At 43.5% G+C, this 14,163-nt stretch overlaps 1 protein-coding gene across 2 annotated transcripts in view; it reads left to right on the top strand.

Moving 5' to 3' along the window:
* Window positions 1-14,163, top strand: part of PIK3C2A (phosphatidylinositol-4-phosphate 3-kinase catalytic subunit type 2 alpha) — a 1,158,716-nt gene that overhangs the window by 325,571 nt on the left and 818,982 nt on the right. For both annotated transcript variants that reach the window (XM_078681042.1, XM_078681043.1), the window contains 3 exons: window positions 7,182-7,227; window positions 7,303-7,519; window positions 7,598-7,720. In XM_078681042.1, coding sequence (XP_078537168.1) covers window positions 7,182-7,227; window positions 7,303-7,519; window positions 7,598-7,720 — 386 coding nt within the window. The remainder of the gene's footprint in view (window positions 1-7,181; window positions 7,228-7,302; window positions 7,520-7,597; window positions 7,721-14,163) is intronic.

Genomic DNA, 14,163 nt, shown 5'->3' with positions numbered 1-14,163 from the left:
TTTTAACCAGTGCAGTGGGAGCCATTGACAAAGACATGAACCTGTTTGAAGAGAGACTTATAATTTGTTGTTGTACTTTGTCAGAATTAAAAAGTAATTTCACCCATGAAGAACTCCTAGGCTGCTGGGACTGCTGTGGACATTGAGGTGAATGGTTGTGTCTAAAGTAATTCCCAATCTATTACTCCCACTTTCCCTTTTGACTCACTATTCCAAACACCTCCCAAAAGTGATAATACACCAGGACCTACTTCTAGAGTATTGGGAAATAGTATATAGAGGGGGGCTGTAACGGCTGATTTTTTTTTTTAAATAAGCCAATAAAAAGGGTAGAGCTACCAAACCCTTGTTTATTAACTCAGAGGAGCTTGGTGCTATACTTGCATACATGCATGCTTTAGAATCTTTATTTAAGCATTGTTTAGACACATTATTCTCGAAGTTCGCACTAGTGGAAAAGACTACTGTCACCTGTCTAGAACTATGGAAATCTCCACTACTTTTGTCATTAACTGCCAGCTTCACCTCCTCGTACTATAAGTGACACCTCACATTTTATCGAAAAGCAGGTTACACAGCGAGGCTCTGGAAATGTTTGTTACAACGACCGCGTAGTAACAACGTATACCATTACCCCTCAAGTTGTAACAACGACATGCGCAGAGGGGCACTGGATGTTGGAATAGTATAATTTACTATTCCAACTCCAGTCTGTGTGGACAGTAGGGAAGGTGTTGGATTTTAAATCCAACACCTTCTCCCCCCTCCACAAGTCGTTGTAATGCCTTGCGATGTAAAGGTATGCTTTGTTTCAACGCGGTCGTTGTAATGTCTGCGTTGTAACAACATGCACGGTGACGGATTCCTAGTAACTGCTGTTTACCAACTAAAATGTTCAGGAGGATAAAGTTTGTTGGCGGGGGGCTAAAACATTTGCTGGTGATTGTGTAGTTAGGTCCTTCAAATCACCTGGTCTCCAGATATCTATCCTCACCAGATTACTGCTTTGCCAATTGGTTATGTCTACCGCCCTGCAGCATTCAAAAGATATGGACGTTCTCCCCTGTTGTACCTCTCTGGCAGCCGAATTAAACATACCAGAGGTCACAACACATAATCGTTTTGCTCCATTTGCCTCATTGGAAGGTGTAGATTGACTCATTGTGAGTGTAGATAAGAGTGGTTAGTTGTTGATCCTATCGTCCCTGGAGGCCGTCTCGGACCCTGAGGGTACTTTAGTCGCGTCAGGGCCCTATGCACCCTATCATTTGCCTACCGTAGACTGTTATACCACTTTCAATCTAGAACCTGATGCTTTGACAAGTCAACCTCATTGTAGAATTGTATTCTGGAATGTGGCAGAGTTACTCTCTAAGGTTCTTCTTACTGGTGCAATTTCATTTCTAATTTTTCTTTTTTATGCTTTTAAGAAACATGTGGATTAAAGTGTTTTCACATTCATGGTTGTAAGACAATCCACATGCCAGCTGACCTTCTCTGGTAGGCAGAGCTAAGGGAGGGTTTGCAGTTCTACATTTCTAATTTATTGCCTGCTTCAGTTTTGAAATCAGTTACCGATTCATTACATTACCAAAGTATTGCGATCTCAACTACTCACAAGCTTAGTTTTGCTCGTGTTAATTTCTACAACAACGCTCCCTCACATGACACTGTAGCCTTGCAGAACAATATACAATTTGATCCCGATCCCCCAATCGAGGGTATACTGCAAAGTCCTTCGGTACAGCCACCAATACACATGAAACACCACAAAAATATTCCTATGTCAAACTCGTATTTCCAAACAAACCATGTCGAAACCTAGCGGTTAATAGGCTCTCCAGTAACAACACACAACTGAACAACAAAAAATGCACTATCAAACAATAGCCTCCACTAATTCAATTGATGGCCTTTCTACATCGGCAGGAACAGCTGACAAGATGGAAAATACGATTCCATGCCATAAAAATGGTGGTTGATGCAACTCAAATGCGAATAACATAAAGGTTGATTAAGGGCCTGATAAATCACAAACATGATCTACAATTAGACCTAAAGGTTGTAAAGAAAAACTAAGTAAACTTCTTTTAACCCTTCTTTTATTTTAAAAAAGAAATCATAACAAATATTCCAAACCTTTGTTAAACTCGTAAACTTGTCATGAAGGCACCCCGTGGCTCCAGTGGGGGAACACTAGTTTAGTGTCCCACAAGGGTTCAAGATACACTCTTAGCAACACTCAAATATCCTTTGGTCTTGATCTCATTGGTTGTATGGCGGAGAATGTCTCTGCTGGGCCACCCGGCCTTCATCTCTGCATCGGTCCGTTCGTCCAGTGGATGGTTCCTTCCCTTTTTGCAAGCAGTAATAATATAGCAGCTAAACATCTTCTCACAGTTATAGGTATATCACCCACATATTCAAGAGCTGCTTCATGTGGTGATATAGGTACATCAAAGCCCACTATATGAGATAGTGTGTCTAGTTTCTTCACCCATAATTTAGCAATATGTCTACTTGTTAAAGTAAATTTGAAATAAATTAGTCTGAGGCTGATTAAAGCCATGACACTCGTGGTCTGACACTGAGAAACATATGCAGTTTGGCAGGTGTGTGATACAGCTTGTGTAAACATTTGAAAAGGTAAGAGTTTATGCCTATTATTCATTGATGTAGTATCCAGTCATACACAGCAGTAAGACCATTTATGAGTATCCTAGAGTTTGCCCTGATCTTTTTCCCACATTGACATTGCTGATATGTACTCCATCACTCTGCCTTCGTGAGACAACTTCTACAGCTGCAAGACCCACTTGCGATTTTACCTTTACTGTGTGGTCATTTTGCACCAGTACTTTGTAATATAGCCTTATAGCTCGCCGTAGCGGGCTATACCGGCTAGTAAAGGTCCGCTCCAGCGTTAAAGGCCCGAGCCGAAGGCGAGGGACGACATTAATAGACGGTATAGCCCGGCTACGAAGGGCTAAAGGGCCATTGGAACATTCTGCCACTGGAGGGTAAAATGTTTTAACAAATTAAACACGGTCTTTAGGGAGCACGAGGGGATTGCAATCCCCTCAGGCTCCCTGAAGCCTTTGGTCACAGCCAGAGCTGTGAACAAAGAAGCATTGGAATGTTGGAGCTCCGGGCTTATACCAGTCATTATAAGCCCAGACCACTCCATTGATTTCAATTGAGCTTCCAACATTCCAAGTTCTAATTATGGATAAAACTCAATGGAAGTGTAATTAATTACCATCTTGCGCTGATTTTCGGCATCATAGACCCATATGAAATTCGCCATCTCCTGGGCTTTTACTGGGAAGCATTTACCACCTGCTCTGAGCAGATGTTAAGTGTATGCACGGGCCTTTAATTGGGGCAAGAGGAAGGGTGAAGGAGGAGAAGGAATATTTTGGTGGGGGAGCATTGTCAGAGGTTTATATTAGATTTAATCTCTCCAGTTTCCACATTCATCCACAGATAAGTAAGTACCTTGAGGTCTGGATTTCACCCTGCTTTTTTGCATTTGTTGAGTATTTGGCCACTGACTATTGCTCTAAAAAATGCTGAGATGAAACTACTGGATAGGATGAAATCATATGTCAATTGTCAAGTACAAAGTTAGTAAATATCTGCAAGGTTATGCCAAATTTTGATAGCGTAACCTGTTGTCTTTTAGCACCCTTATGAGGAGCCCTCTTGATGAGCAATACACCCAAAGATATACAGTACTGTTCTCAAAGCCGATATCATTTATTTTTCCTTTGTCGTTGTTATGCTTCTATCAGCAGGGAATGGCTGCCACTACTGCTAATCCAATGTAAAATCGCATTCTATCTTTCATCACCTTCATTTTCAATGCTACCACATTTGGCTAGGTTGGAATATTTGCTGGCAATGGGATACAATGCTGATGAATGATTTTATTGTAAGGGGTAATCAAGTCCAGAGCTGAATGCTTCCTATTTTTAATTCCTGCACTGGTTTTGACAGTAAATGGCAATGTACAAGATGGGCATCAAAATAAACAAGCATTGGCATAGCCAATAGGTCGCGCCTTTGGAACCTTAAAAGTGTTTAGCCATGCAATATTGCAGTGAGAATTTCCTCAGATGGAGTAAAGTGTTCCTCAGTAGTGGAGTACAAGTGTGACCTGTAAGCTGTGGGAGTTGTGTGTCCGTCATTGTATGCTAAGTATGTGTAGCTGAGGTTCTGAGAACAACACTAAATACAAGGGTTTTTGGTATCACAAGTCTTCAATTATTTGGTCTCTAACATGTCTGCTTGCAGCCCATGTAAGATAGCTGTGTGTGCTTTCATCCAATGTTTTCCAGAAAATGTGGGTGTGATTAATTGATACAGTGGCCTCACTCGCTCAACATAATATGGCAAGTAAGCTCTGCCACATTTAAATAACCCCATCGAGGGTTGCTAACTTCCTTAATGTATTTGAATGTTGTCAGATAGTACACTTCCATAGGAAGTAATGTGCTAGACTTTTACCCTCATTAACCAGCGCACAGCAAAGAAAATTACATGTAATTAGGAAATTTTTGATTTCTTAAAATAAATGTTATACCCATTTTGGGATAAACAAGTCACTGCCCTGTCCACTCTAACCAGGTGTTCAATGCTCTCACTGATGGGATTGCTGCAGGAGTGACTACACGCTGCATTCCACACAACACTTCCCAGCGCTGCAGTGATGTCAGAGCTTTGCTGCTGGTATTGTGCAATCCAGCATACATGTGCCGGTATGACTGTCTTGTAAGAAAGGGGCATTGTTGTGGGGGGTGGCACGGTGCAGTCTGAGGGCTTTCCAGTGTGTGTGTGTGTAGGGGGGTGGCACAGTGCAGTCTGGGGGCTTTATAGTCAGGAGGGGCGTGGGGGGTGTCTGTGTATGGAAGCCAGTGGCACGAGCTGAAAGTGGAGGAGGTGAGAACACAGTGGAGTGAGAAGTAACGTAACGAGGGGGAAGTGGAGTGGTGGTGGGGGCGGGGTCAGTGCGGGGGGGACAGACTCTTCTGTGACAGGAACGCAGGAAATGGTTGAAACACAGCTCAGTAAACATATTACTCACCCAGTGCTGGAGTGTTGGTCTGCAACGGCATGGGGGTAAGTGCTCGGGACAAGAAGTGACCTAATGGACAGAGCAGCCTTTTGTACTTGGGGGAACCAGGTTCTATTTCCAGCATCAGTTCAACATCCTGTAACTTTCACATAAATTGTATGATCTCAAACTCTTTCTGCCCTGTCATTGCTCTACACGGTGAAGTAATCATATGAACATAGGAGGAATCACTGGAAGGCCAATCTCTGAGCGCTGTACAGTTTGAAACATTTTCAGATCGATGCACAGAAAAAAACACATTTCCGATAAATAGAAAAACGAAAGTATTAACTATGACACATTCCAGTAAACACTGCACAGATTGTTGGAAGTAATAGAAATGGAAGCATTACAAATAAGTATGTAGGGCAAAATTCGCTTACAAGGCCTAAGCCTAAAATGGAATGACAATCAGCAGATCTTTCTGGCTGATTGTAATTCCTGGCCAACACAGCATTATACTAGAGGGTCAGACACCGACACATTCATCAGGATACACTGATCTTTCAGACGCAAGCCATCTTAGGAATTAGTTAAACCATTCACATTGCAGAGAAGAAAAATTTTCTGTATCCGCCAGGCTGCATAGGTTCAGACAACCACCCTATACATAAAGATGTTTGATTTGAGATTGCAAGATCCAAACAGCACAGCTACCGATTTTACAAGCTCAGGCTAAAAGCCCTAACTTGGGCGTGCAAAGGGCAGGAGATCTCCCTTGAAACCCACCGCTCTTACAAGCTCGGGTATGGAGCAGTTTCAGGAAATGAAAATTTAATAATTAGGCTGAACAGGGCATCGCTCTGTCATTACAGGCAGTGTAGGGCACCGCAACAGCTCGATGACAAGGAGGCAGCCCGGGGAGTGAGCGGTACAAAGAGCCACCGTCCCACAGAGGGGAGGGCCGGGGTTGCGTTCTAAAATCCCCTGGGCACTCGCCGGCGCTGCAGCCCATCTGGGCTCTTTACGAGAAGGCAGAATTTATCAGACACAGGGGTAGCACGCTTTGTGGCGGACAAAGAGGCCAGCGGCAGCACAGGGCCTTTTGATCTGGACACAGCATATGTCGGGCTTGTCACAGAGCAGGTGAAGGGGGGAGCCAAACACTGCAACACTCGCAGCCACAAGCCCCTGAACACTGCTCCATGGCCCCCTTTGTTAACTGAAATACTGCTGCTCTTAAAGCAGCGCTAATACAAACCAACGCAGCTCTGTCCGGATTTACGAGTGGCTGCAGTATTACATAATGTGATGTGCTTAATCCTGGGAAAAACAACGCCGAACCCTGTGTGACGTTAAAAGCCCCGGGTGGCGCTCAGGGCACCCTTGGTCGGTACAAGAACCTTGTAATGATCAAGATGGGCAGCTAGAGTGAAAGTTTAGAAGCCTTAAACTGAATGCTGTCGGACGCTGGGCACCCTGTAACTTTCACGGCCGTGAAAGTGAAAGTAATGGGGAGCGCGTCAGCAGGAGAGAGGGATTCACTCGCGGGAGCGATAATTGCGACCAGATGGGCCGCACGCTCCCACGAGTGAATATCCTGACGTGCACGCGTTGCCATTGAAGGCAATGGAACGCGTGCACGTGCTTGGCTGAAAAGCCCTTAAGCCCTCTGAAAAGGTCGTTTTCCTTTGCAGCTCATGCGAGCTGCGAAGGCTCGACCTAAAAACTGCATTTAATATATATATAGATAGAAAATTATGTTTTTGATTACTTTAACAATAATGGACAATTCTGACTTACACATTTATTGTATTGCTATGTACTTTAAATATGTTACATTATTAGATTGTAAAAGTAATATACTAATTAACTCTCTGGATTACATTTTGCTTGATTTTAACAGTTACTTCCCCTACGCCTAATTTCTCTTGGATATTTTTAAGGTTATGGAAGAGTAACAGAAAGTTGGCAACTGTTAGTATATTACTGTTTTTGGATCTGCAGTGGTTTGTCATGCAAAGTTTTTCTCTGGTTTGATTGCACCATGTATGCGACAACACATCCACTGTACTGGGCGATTGGTTAAGATTTTCTTATTTAATATTTGAATTTCTATTTACAGTGTTCATCCAAGTCTTTGGAACGATCATCCAAGAATATAACGGATGGTAAGATAATTTTTACTGTTCGGAAAATGATGCAGAAATGTTTATTTTTACAGAGAATAATTCATTTTTTTGCAGTTTCAGCGCAGCCTGAAAATCCAGTGCAAGAGAGTATTATCATGTTGACTACAGCTGTTCACGAGCTGCTTCGACTTTACTTTAGTTCCAGGAGTACCAGTTCGGTGTGCAATGGACATGTGACCAGTAGAAGCACTAAAGATGCTCAAACGACAACTGACCATCTCCAGTTTACAATTTTTGCTGGCCATAACATTCCTGTAGGCTGGATATCCACGTAAGAGTTGAGCATTTTATCTACAAGCTGTGACGTCTCTTGCTTTCATTTCATAATTATATTTTTCTTCCTTTACAGGTTTGAAAAATACTACTTGGTTTGTTCCCTGACCCATAATGGAATAGATCTCTTTAAGCCAGTGCAATCTAAGAAGGTTGGCACATACAAGAGTTTCTTTTATCTTATTAAATGGGATGAACTGTAAGTTGTTATTTATATTTTTAAGGTTTATAGAAACATGGTTTGTTGTGCAACTGAAAATGTAATTTTCCACTTTCCATACATTGAATCTCATTGAAAAGTTTCTCCCCATCTATTTAATAGCAAATGAGACCTTTGAGACAGCAGGAAGTAGAGGAAGCAGTTTAGAGATGTGGGCTTATTGTGAACGGCACCAGGAAGAGTGCTCAGCTTTGATGTATTTTGTTTTCTTTACACATTGAAGTTAAAATTGACTGTCTTGAATGTGCTTTGAAATGGCAAATGTTAAAAGTGGACGTTGATTATTCTGTCCATGAGCAAAGCAAGAACTAGCCTGATCTGTTGTGCTTGGCGCTCTGTAGAAATAGAATGAGTTCCATTCTTAAAGGATCTGTTGAAAGGATATGTGATGCATTTATTCAAAGAACAGAGCTGCTCCTATACAGCATTAAACGTGGGAGATAAATAGACCGAAGTGACAAGAATAATGAGATACTTTGGTTCCTTTGAAGCTGCTGAAACCAGCAATGGATAGCAGCCCCTTGGCATCGCTGATATGGCAGAGAAGAAAAGCAGAGCAGTATAGGGCCCCATCAACTACTGCATCTTCATTAGAGATTACATGGATACAGCTGCTTACAGCTGAACTCCTGCTTGGTCTGTCCAAACTAGAAGTGAAGAGGAAGAGATTACTTTTTAAAAGAAATGCACTACAGAGGTAGAAAGTACACAGAGACCTGTTTTCATTCTGAAAAAAAGCCACGGTTAAAGGATGCATGTAATGTATGTAGTTGAGAGAAGTGGACTGTTATTAAGCAGCAGTAGGTTTGAGGGATATATGGATAGAGGTGACAAGAAAAATTCAATACTTGCCTGCCTGCAAGTTTTACTCATCACATTTATATGTAACTGGTGAATTTCTGTGTGTAGGAGCGGAGGTAGATGAGCTTTGTTTTGGAAAGTTTCATTAAGTTTCGTCAAACGACTCCAAAGTTATTAGTAAAACAAACAAACGCTCTCAGGGTGTTCAAGAAAGGATTAAAATGGTAGGTATATGTGAACTGTTGCTATCCAAATATGCCCGGCTTTGCTACTTTAAAGAGGACTAGTCTATCCTGAATGGATGGCTGCAACCTAAACAATATGTTGTGGCAGTCATTACATGACTCCGGGACATGATCCCTATTAAAAAGGTACTATAGTGAATGCCAGGATTTGAGGGCAACAAAAAGGAGCACATATAAGGGTATTACAATTTGGTTTCACAATATAAATCATTTGTTAGTGATACCTTAATAATTTTAGGAATTGTAGTGTGTTTGGATCTTATTTTACCCTCTGAAAAATGCTGCTGCTCTGCTGGGATTGGTGAACCATGTTTGAAAAAAAACCTGTTGTCTCAAATGATGTTCTCATAGAGTATGGAAGGTGCTCCAGAAGCTAAAATGATAGCACATTTTCTTCAACTCTTCCTCCGCCATGTGAAATAAAGTCTGATATTTTGAGTAAAAAATGCACTTCCAGCAGCAGTAGCAGGCTATCACTTGATTACCCAGTGTTTTACTGCAGCTTACCACACTGTTGCAATGAACAACTAGAGCTCTAGCATACTGTATTTATTTGAGGACTGTGTCACACCTGAAGCCATCTTGTTGGAATGAAAACTGTAAAATCTATAGCATTTCCTTTTGAAGTTACCCAAACGAGGGGTTTCTTTTTGTTCTAGCAAACTATTATGATGTCACAGTTTTTCTGAGTTCTCAAATATCTTCCTCATTCATGTCAGGAAAGCAATCCGACATGCAAAGTTTGGGTTTATCTGGAACTGTTCTCAAGTGGTTCACTTCCTTTCTTCACAACAGGTCGCAGAAATTCAAGAGCAACAACCAGATGTCCTCGCCAATACCTGTAACGCTAGGCGTCCCCCAAGGCTCCTCTCTATCCCCAACTCTGTTCAACCTAGTCATGGAACCACTCACTACCTTGCTACAAGCATCCAATGTACACTTTCACATGTACGCCGATGACACCCAACTTTATCTCAAATTACAATCCCCCAATGACATCCTGCTCCTGAACTCACCCAATCTTGGCTTGCCGATAATCACCTCAAACTCAATGCCCTGAAAACAGAGTTCCTTCTGATCTCACCTCCAGCGAAGATCTCCACCACTCAAATTTGGCTTAAACACCTAACAGCTCTCAATGTCCAACCCACCATCGTGGACTCAGCAAAATCTTTAGGCATAACACTCGACACCAATCTCAACATGCAGCAACATATCAGCAAGGCAACTAAGGGAGCGAACTTCCAGATCAATACTCTGAGGAAACTAAAACCCTTCCTCCCAGCCAAAGACTTCCAAACCGCAGTACAAGCAATAGTCATCCCTCGAATTGAATACGGTAGCACCGCCCTCTGCGGACTCCCCCTAACCACAACCGCACCATTAAGAGCTTCCCTAAACGCTGCAGCGAGACTCATCACTGGGTCAAAAAAGCACTCCCATATTACCCCTGATTTGAAAACCCTGAATTGGCTGCCTTTTGAAGCCAGAATACACCTGAAAATCGCCTGCATGACACACAAGGCGGTTCACCTAAACTCACCCGGCTACCTCGCACAGAAACTGACAATCTCTGGCGGAACCAGAAACACTAGAGGCACAAACAATCTTCTGCTGAAACCGAGAAGATTCCGGAAGGAAAAAACATATAAGCGCTCCTTCTCGGGAATGGCACCTAGGATCTGGAACTCACTCCCTCCAGAAACCAGGCTTATCTCTTCCACTACACTCTTTAAAAAAGAAGTAAAAGCTATCCTCATGGCTAAACACGCTGGAACCAGTATCTAGAACTCTGTTAATACTCGGCACCGATCTGTACTACATGCTTAACCCCTTTGCCTACTTGTATGAGTTGTCTCATCACTCACATGATTGGCGTTGCAGTCACCTATTTGTACTGTTTGATTTATTGATTTATCTGTCTGACTATGCTCCCTTATGTACCCCTCTATGTAACCTATTGTAACCTATTTGTACTATTTGATCTATTGATTTATTTGATTTGATTTATTTGTATGACTATGCCCCCTCATGTACCCCTCTATGTAAAGCGCTCTGATATCTGCAAAGATCTTGTCCGCGCTATATAAAACTTTTAAAATAAAATAAAATAAAGTCAAACGTACTTCCAACAGCAGCAGCAGTTTGTCTGTTAAGTCCCTAGTAATCAACTGTAACATCACCACGGAGTTCTAATGTAAAACTCAGGCGCTAGCATTTTGTATCTGATAGAGACTTGTAGCCACAGATTCCTTACCCTAGAATATTACTGAAGCATCAGACTGTATCTAGAAATGTTCTAACAATATCCCTGCGCATCAGTAGGTGACGTTGTTCAGCTGCAAGTTGGCATTGTCCGCACTTGTAGTGATGTGTACGGTGCCTATATAGACCTGACCCCCAGCATGCTGACGTCCATCTTTTTTCTTTCCGTGCCAGTCAGCAGAGATCTGGAAAAGCTACCCAGACTCACTTTTGTCTGCTTTTTTTTCTCCAATGTGTCGTCAAAGCAATTTCTTAGATTTTTTCCTAGTGTGCTTGGGAATGTCCCCAAATGAACCAATGCGTTTTAAACCATGTGGGGCCTGTCACAGGCTGATGTCTGTGACGGACCCACACTTAATTTCTTTGAAGTACTTGGACTGGGACCACATCTTCAAGACCTGCAAGGACTGCTACACCATGAACCTAAAGACGCTGAAGAAACGTACCCTAAAGCTCCTCACTGCCCAATTTTAGATGACTCAGCAATACTCTTGATCCTGGTTGTTTGGAAGGTCCTGGGACTGCTTACGGAGCCGCTCCTGATGATGATCATCATCGCAGTCGAAGTCATCAGGTGAGTCCTACAAGTGTAAGAAGTCGAAGTGACGAAATAACGTTCAAGACCTCATTCCTCCGTAGAGCCTGTGCCTTGGTCTGCTCCGCACCTCCCAGAGTTTCCCATAGTTTAGAATGAACTACGCCCAATTCAGGAAGTTTTGAGGCTATGAACCTCATATTTGTGGAGTGCCTTGGGGCCCCATTGATACGGTATTGGATCTGGAGCGACTCCACCCGTGAACAACGTGTAGTTCAGGCCTCCAGAATGCTGCAGATTAGTTTACTTTACAATCCTTCACCGTTCTTTCCTTTACAGGCTTCCAATTACTCAAATAAATCTGTCATCTTACCCTCCTTTAAAGGGTCATACTTCCGATATAGGTCAGGGTTAGAAACACCTCTTAACTACCCCCTGCGCAGTTCCACATCTCATTGCCACTTTATTTAGAAATAACGCAGTCCATTTAATTCTTCAAGAACATTCATTAGTAATATTTGATGCCAGCAATATCCAGCAATCACTCACAGCAGCTTCATCTCAAGCACTGGTTCCGTTTCGAAGAACAACATTCCCTTCAAAGTACTACATTCACATTCTATGTTCTTGCTTACGTAATCAACTCTACAGTATCTCATTTTTCATATTTTTTTGTGCCCTCAACCTACTTCCAGTTTGTGGTGGAGACCAGTGTGAAACCCATGGGTGATTCAGGAAAGCTATGGATTTCTAAAAAGTAGTCCAAATTCAAAATCTAGAAAAGGGTCATATGTGTGGTTTCCTCAAAGGTTTCCCAAAGAAATAATGAAAATGACAATCTCCCCAATCAGAACTAAACTCCTGCCTACCCCCGTGGGGGAGGGCAGAAAGACACTATTGTCCCTTCTGGGGAGGGGGGTATTGGTCGATGCCAGGGTAGGATGCTCCTTCCTTTTGTTTGTATACGCTCTGTTTTAAACAGCCTGGTGTTAAGTCAGCATTCTGTTCCCCTGGGTAGCAGATTGAGGGTGAATACTCTTTCTACCCGGTATGGCAGAAAGTCTATTGGGCAACAGGGTGGGGGAGAGCATGGGCCCATGCCCAGGAGACTGCCTTCCCCTCGCTCACAGAAATACTGCATGAATGTAGTCTCTGGTGTGTAGTGGATTTTCTGCCCCCTGGGGTGGGGTCAAGTTGGGGTAATTGTCCATTCCGCTCCAAAGGGGGGCAGAAAGACTGTACCCTTTTGGGGTGGTGCATGGCCATGTCCATGGCGGGCAGCCCCCACCCCCATGTATTTTCCCTGGCTTCTAGTGGGCTTTTTGCCACCCCCGCTCCCAACCACCACAGGACAGATTGGCAGTTACTCCCCCCATCTGTGCCCCAGGGGGGCAGAAAGACTTATATTTTATTTTATTTTCCCCCGTGGATGAGCACAAACCCTTTCCTACAGGCCGCACCCCCATCCCTAGTGCCCAGTGGGTGGATCCCTACTTTGGAATCGCTCTTGTGTGGTGATCGCAAAGCAGAGATCCACTAGGCAGAGGTATTATCGGAAAGGGGAGATTCTCCCTTTTCCAGCAATACCTTCTACAAGAGAATCAGTGCTCGGGCCGAGATATGCCCCAAGCAAATCTTCAAAGAAAATAAAATGAGCTCATCAGCTTGTTTTACTTTTTTCTTCTTCACTGGAATGATGTCAGCGTGCTCTGCCCACCAATCATAACTGCAAAAATAAGCTAAAAATAAAATAAAGGACTCCCTCTGTTGCAGTGAAGAAACTAAAGAGCAACTTGGCAGTAAGTTTATGTACCGTTTATTTAGGCGGACAAAAGCTTAAGACTATTCAACTCTTAAGCTTTACGTGACATAATCACATTCTTTTATCATGTTCAACACATTTGTGAAAACATTTTGCTCATGTCTGAGTTAAGTACACTCTCACTACATGGAGACTGTGATACATGTATCTGAAAGAAACAGGTTAGTATTAGATTCCTTACCTTAGCATATCCCCAGGCGTCAGACTGGATCTGGAAACCTTTGCGTAGCAGTACCCTTGCGCGTCAGTAGGCGTCGTCTGCGGCACAGTCCGTCGTCGGCGTCGTTGGCGCCGGGATGACGTCGCCGGAATACTTAGACGCCGCCCTCACGAGCTGACGTAATTTCCTATTTTTTCCGCACCAGCAAGCGCCGATCCGGGAACAGTGGTACCCGTAGTCAATTTTTGACTACACTTTTTCAATCATTTTTGATAATTTTTCGAAGTCGAACGACTCTGACGGTTCTGGTAGGGATGCCCGGGTTTAAGCCCTGCGTCGACTGCAACCGACTGATTTCGATTACCGACCCCCATTGCCGGTGTCTTCATTGCCTAAGGCCCGACCACGATGTCAAGTCGTGCTCTGACTGCCGGGCCTTGACATCGAAGGCTAGGCGGGAGCGGTCCCGCAAGCGCTTCGAGCTCTGGCAGTCGGCCCCGCGCCGTTCGAGGTCCCGGTCCGGAAGGAGGTCTAGGGACCGGTCGCGGGTCCGGAGTCATCACGGCTCGGAGGATCGACACCACTCCTCGAGCT

This window comes from Lissotriton helveticus, chromosome 3_1, assembly GCF_964261635.1.
Source record: "Lissotriton helveticus chromosome 3_1, aLisHel1.1, whole genome shotgun sequence".
In the NCBI taxonomy this organism is placed as follows: Eukaryota; Metazoa; Chordata; class Amphibia; order Caudata; family Salamandridae; genus Lissotriton; species Lissotriton helveticus.
Note: the sequence above shows the minus strand (reverse complement) of the source record. Positions and strands in the feature narration are given on the sequence as shown.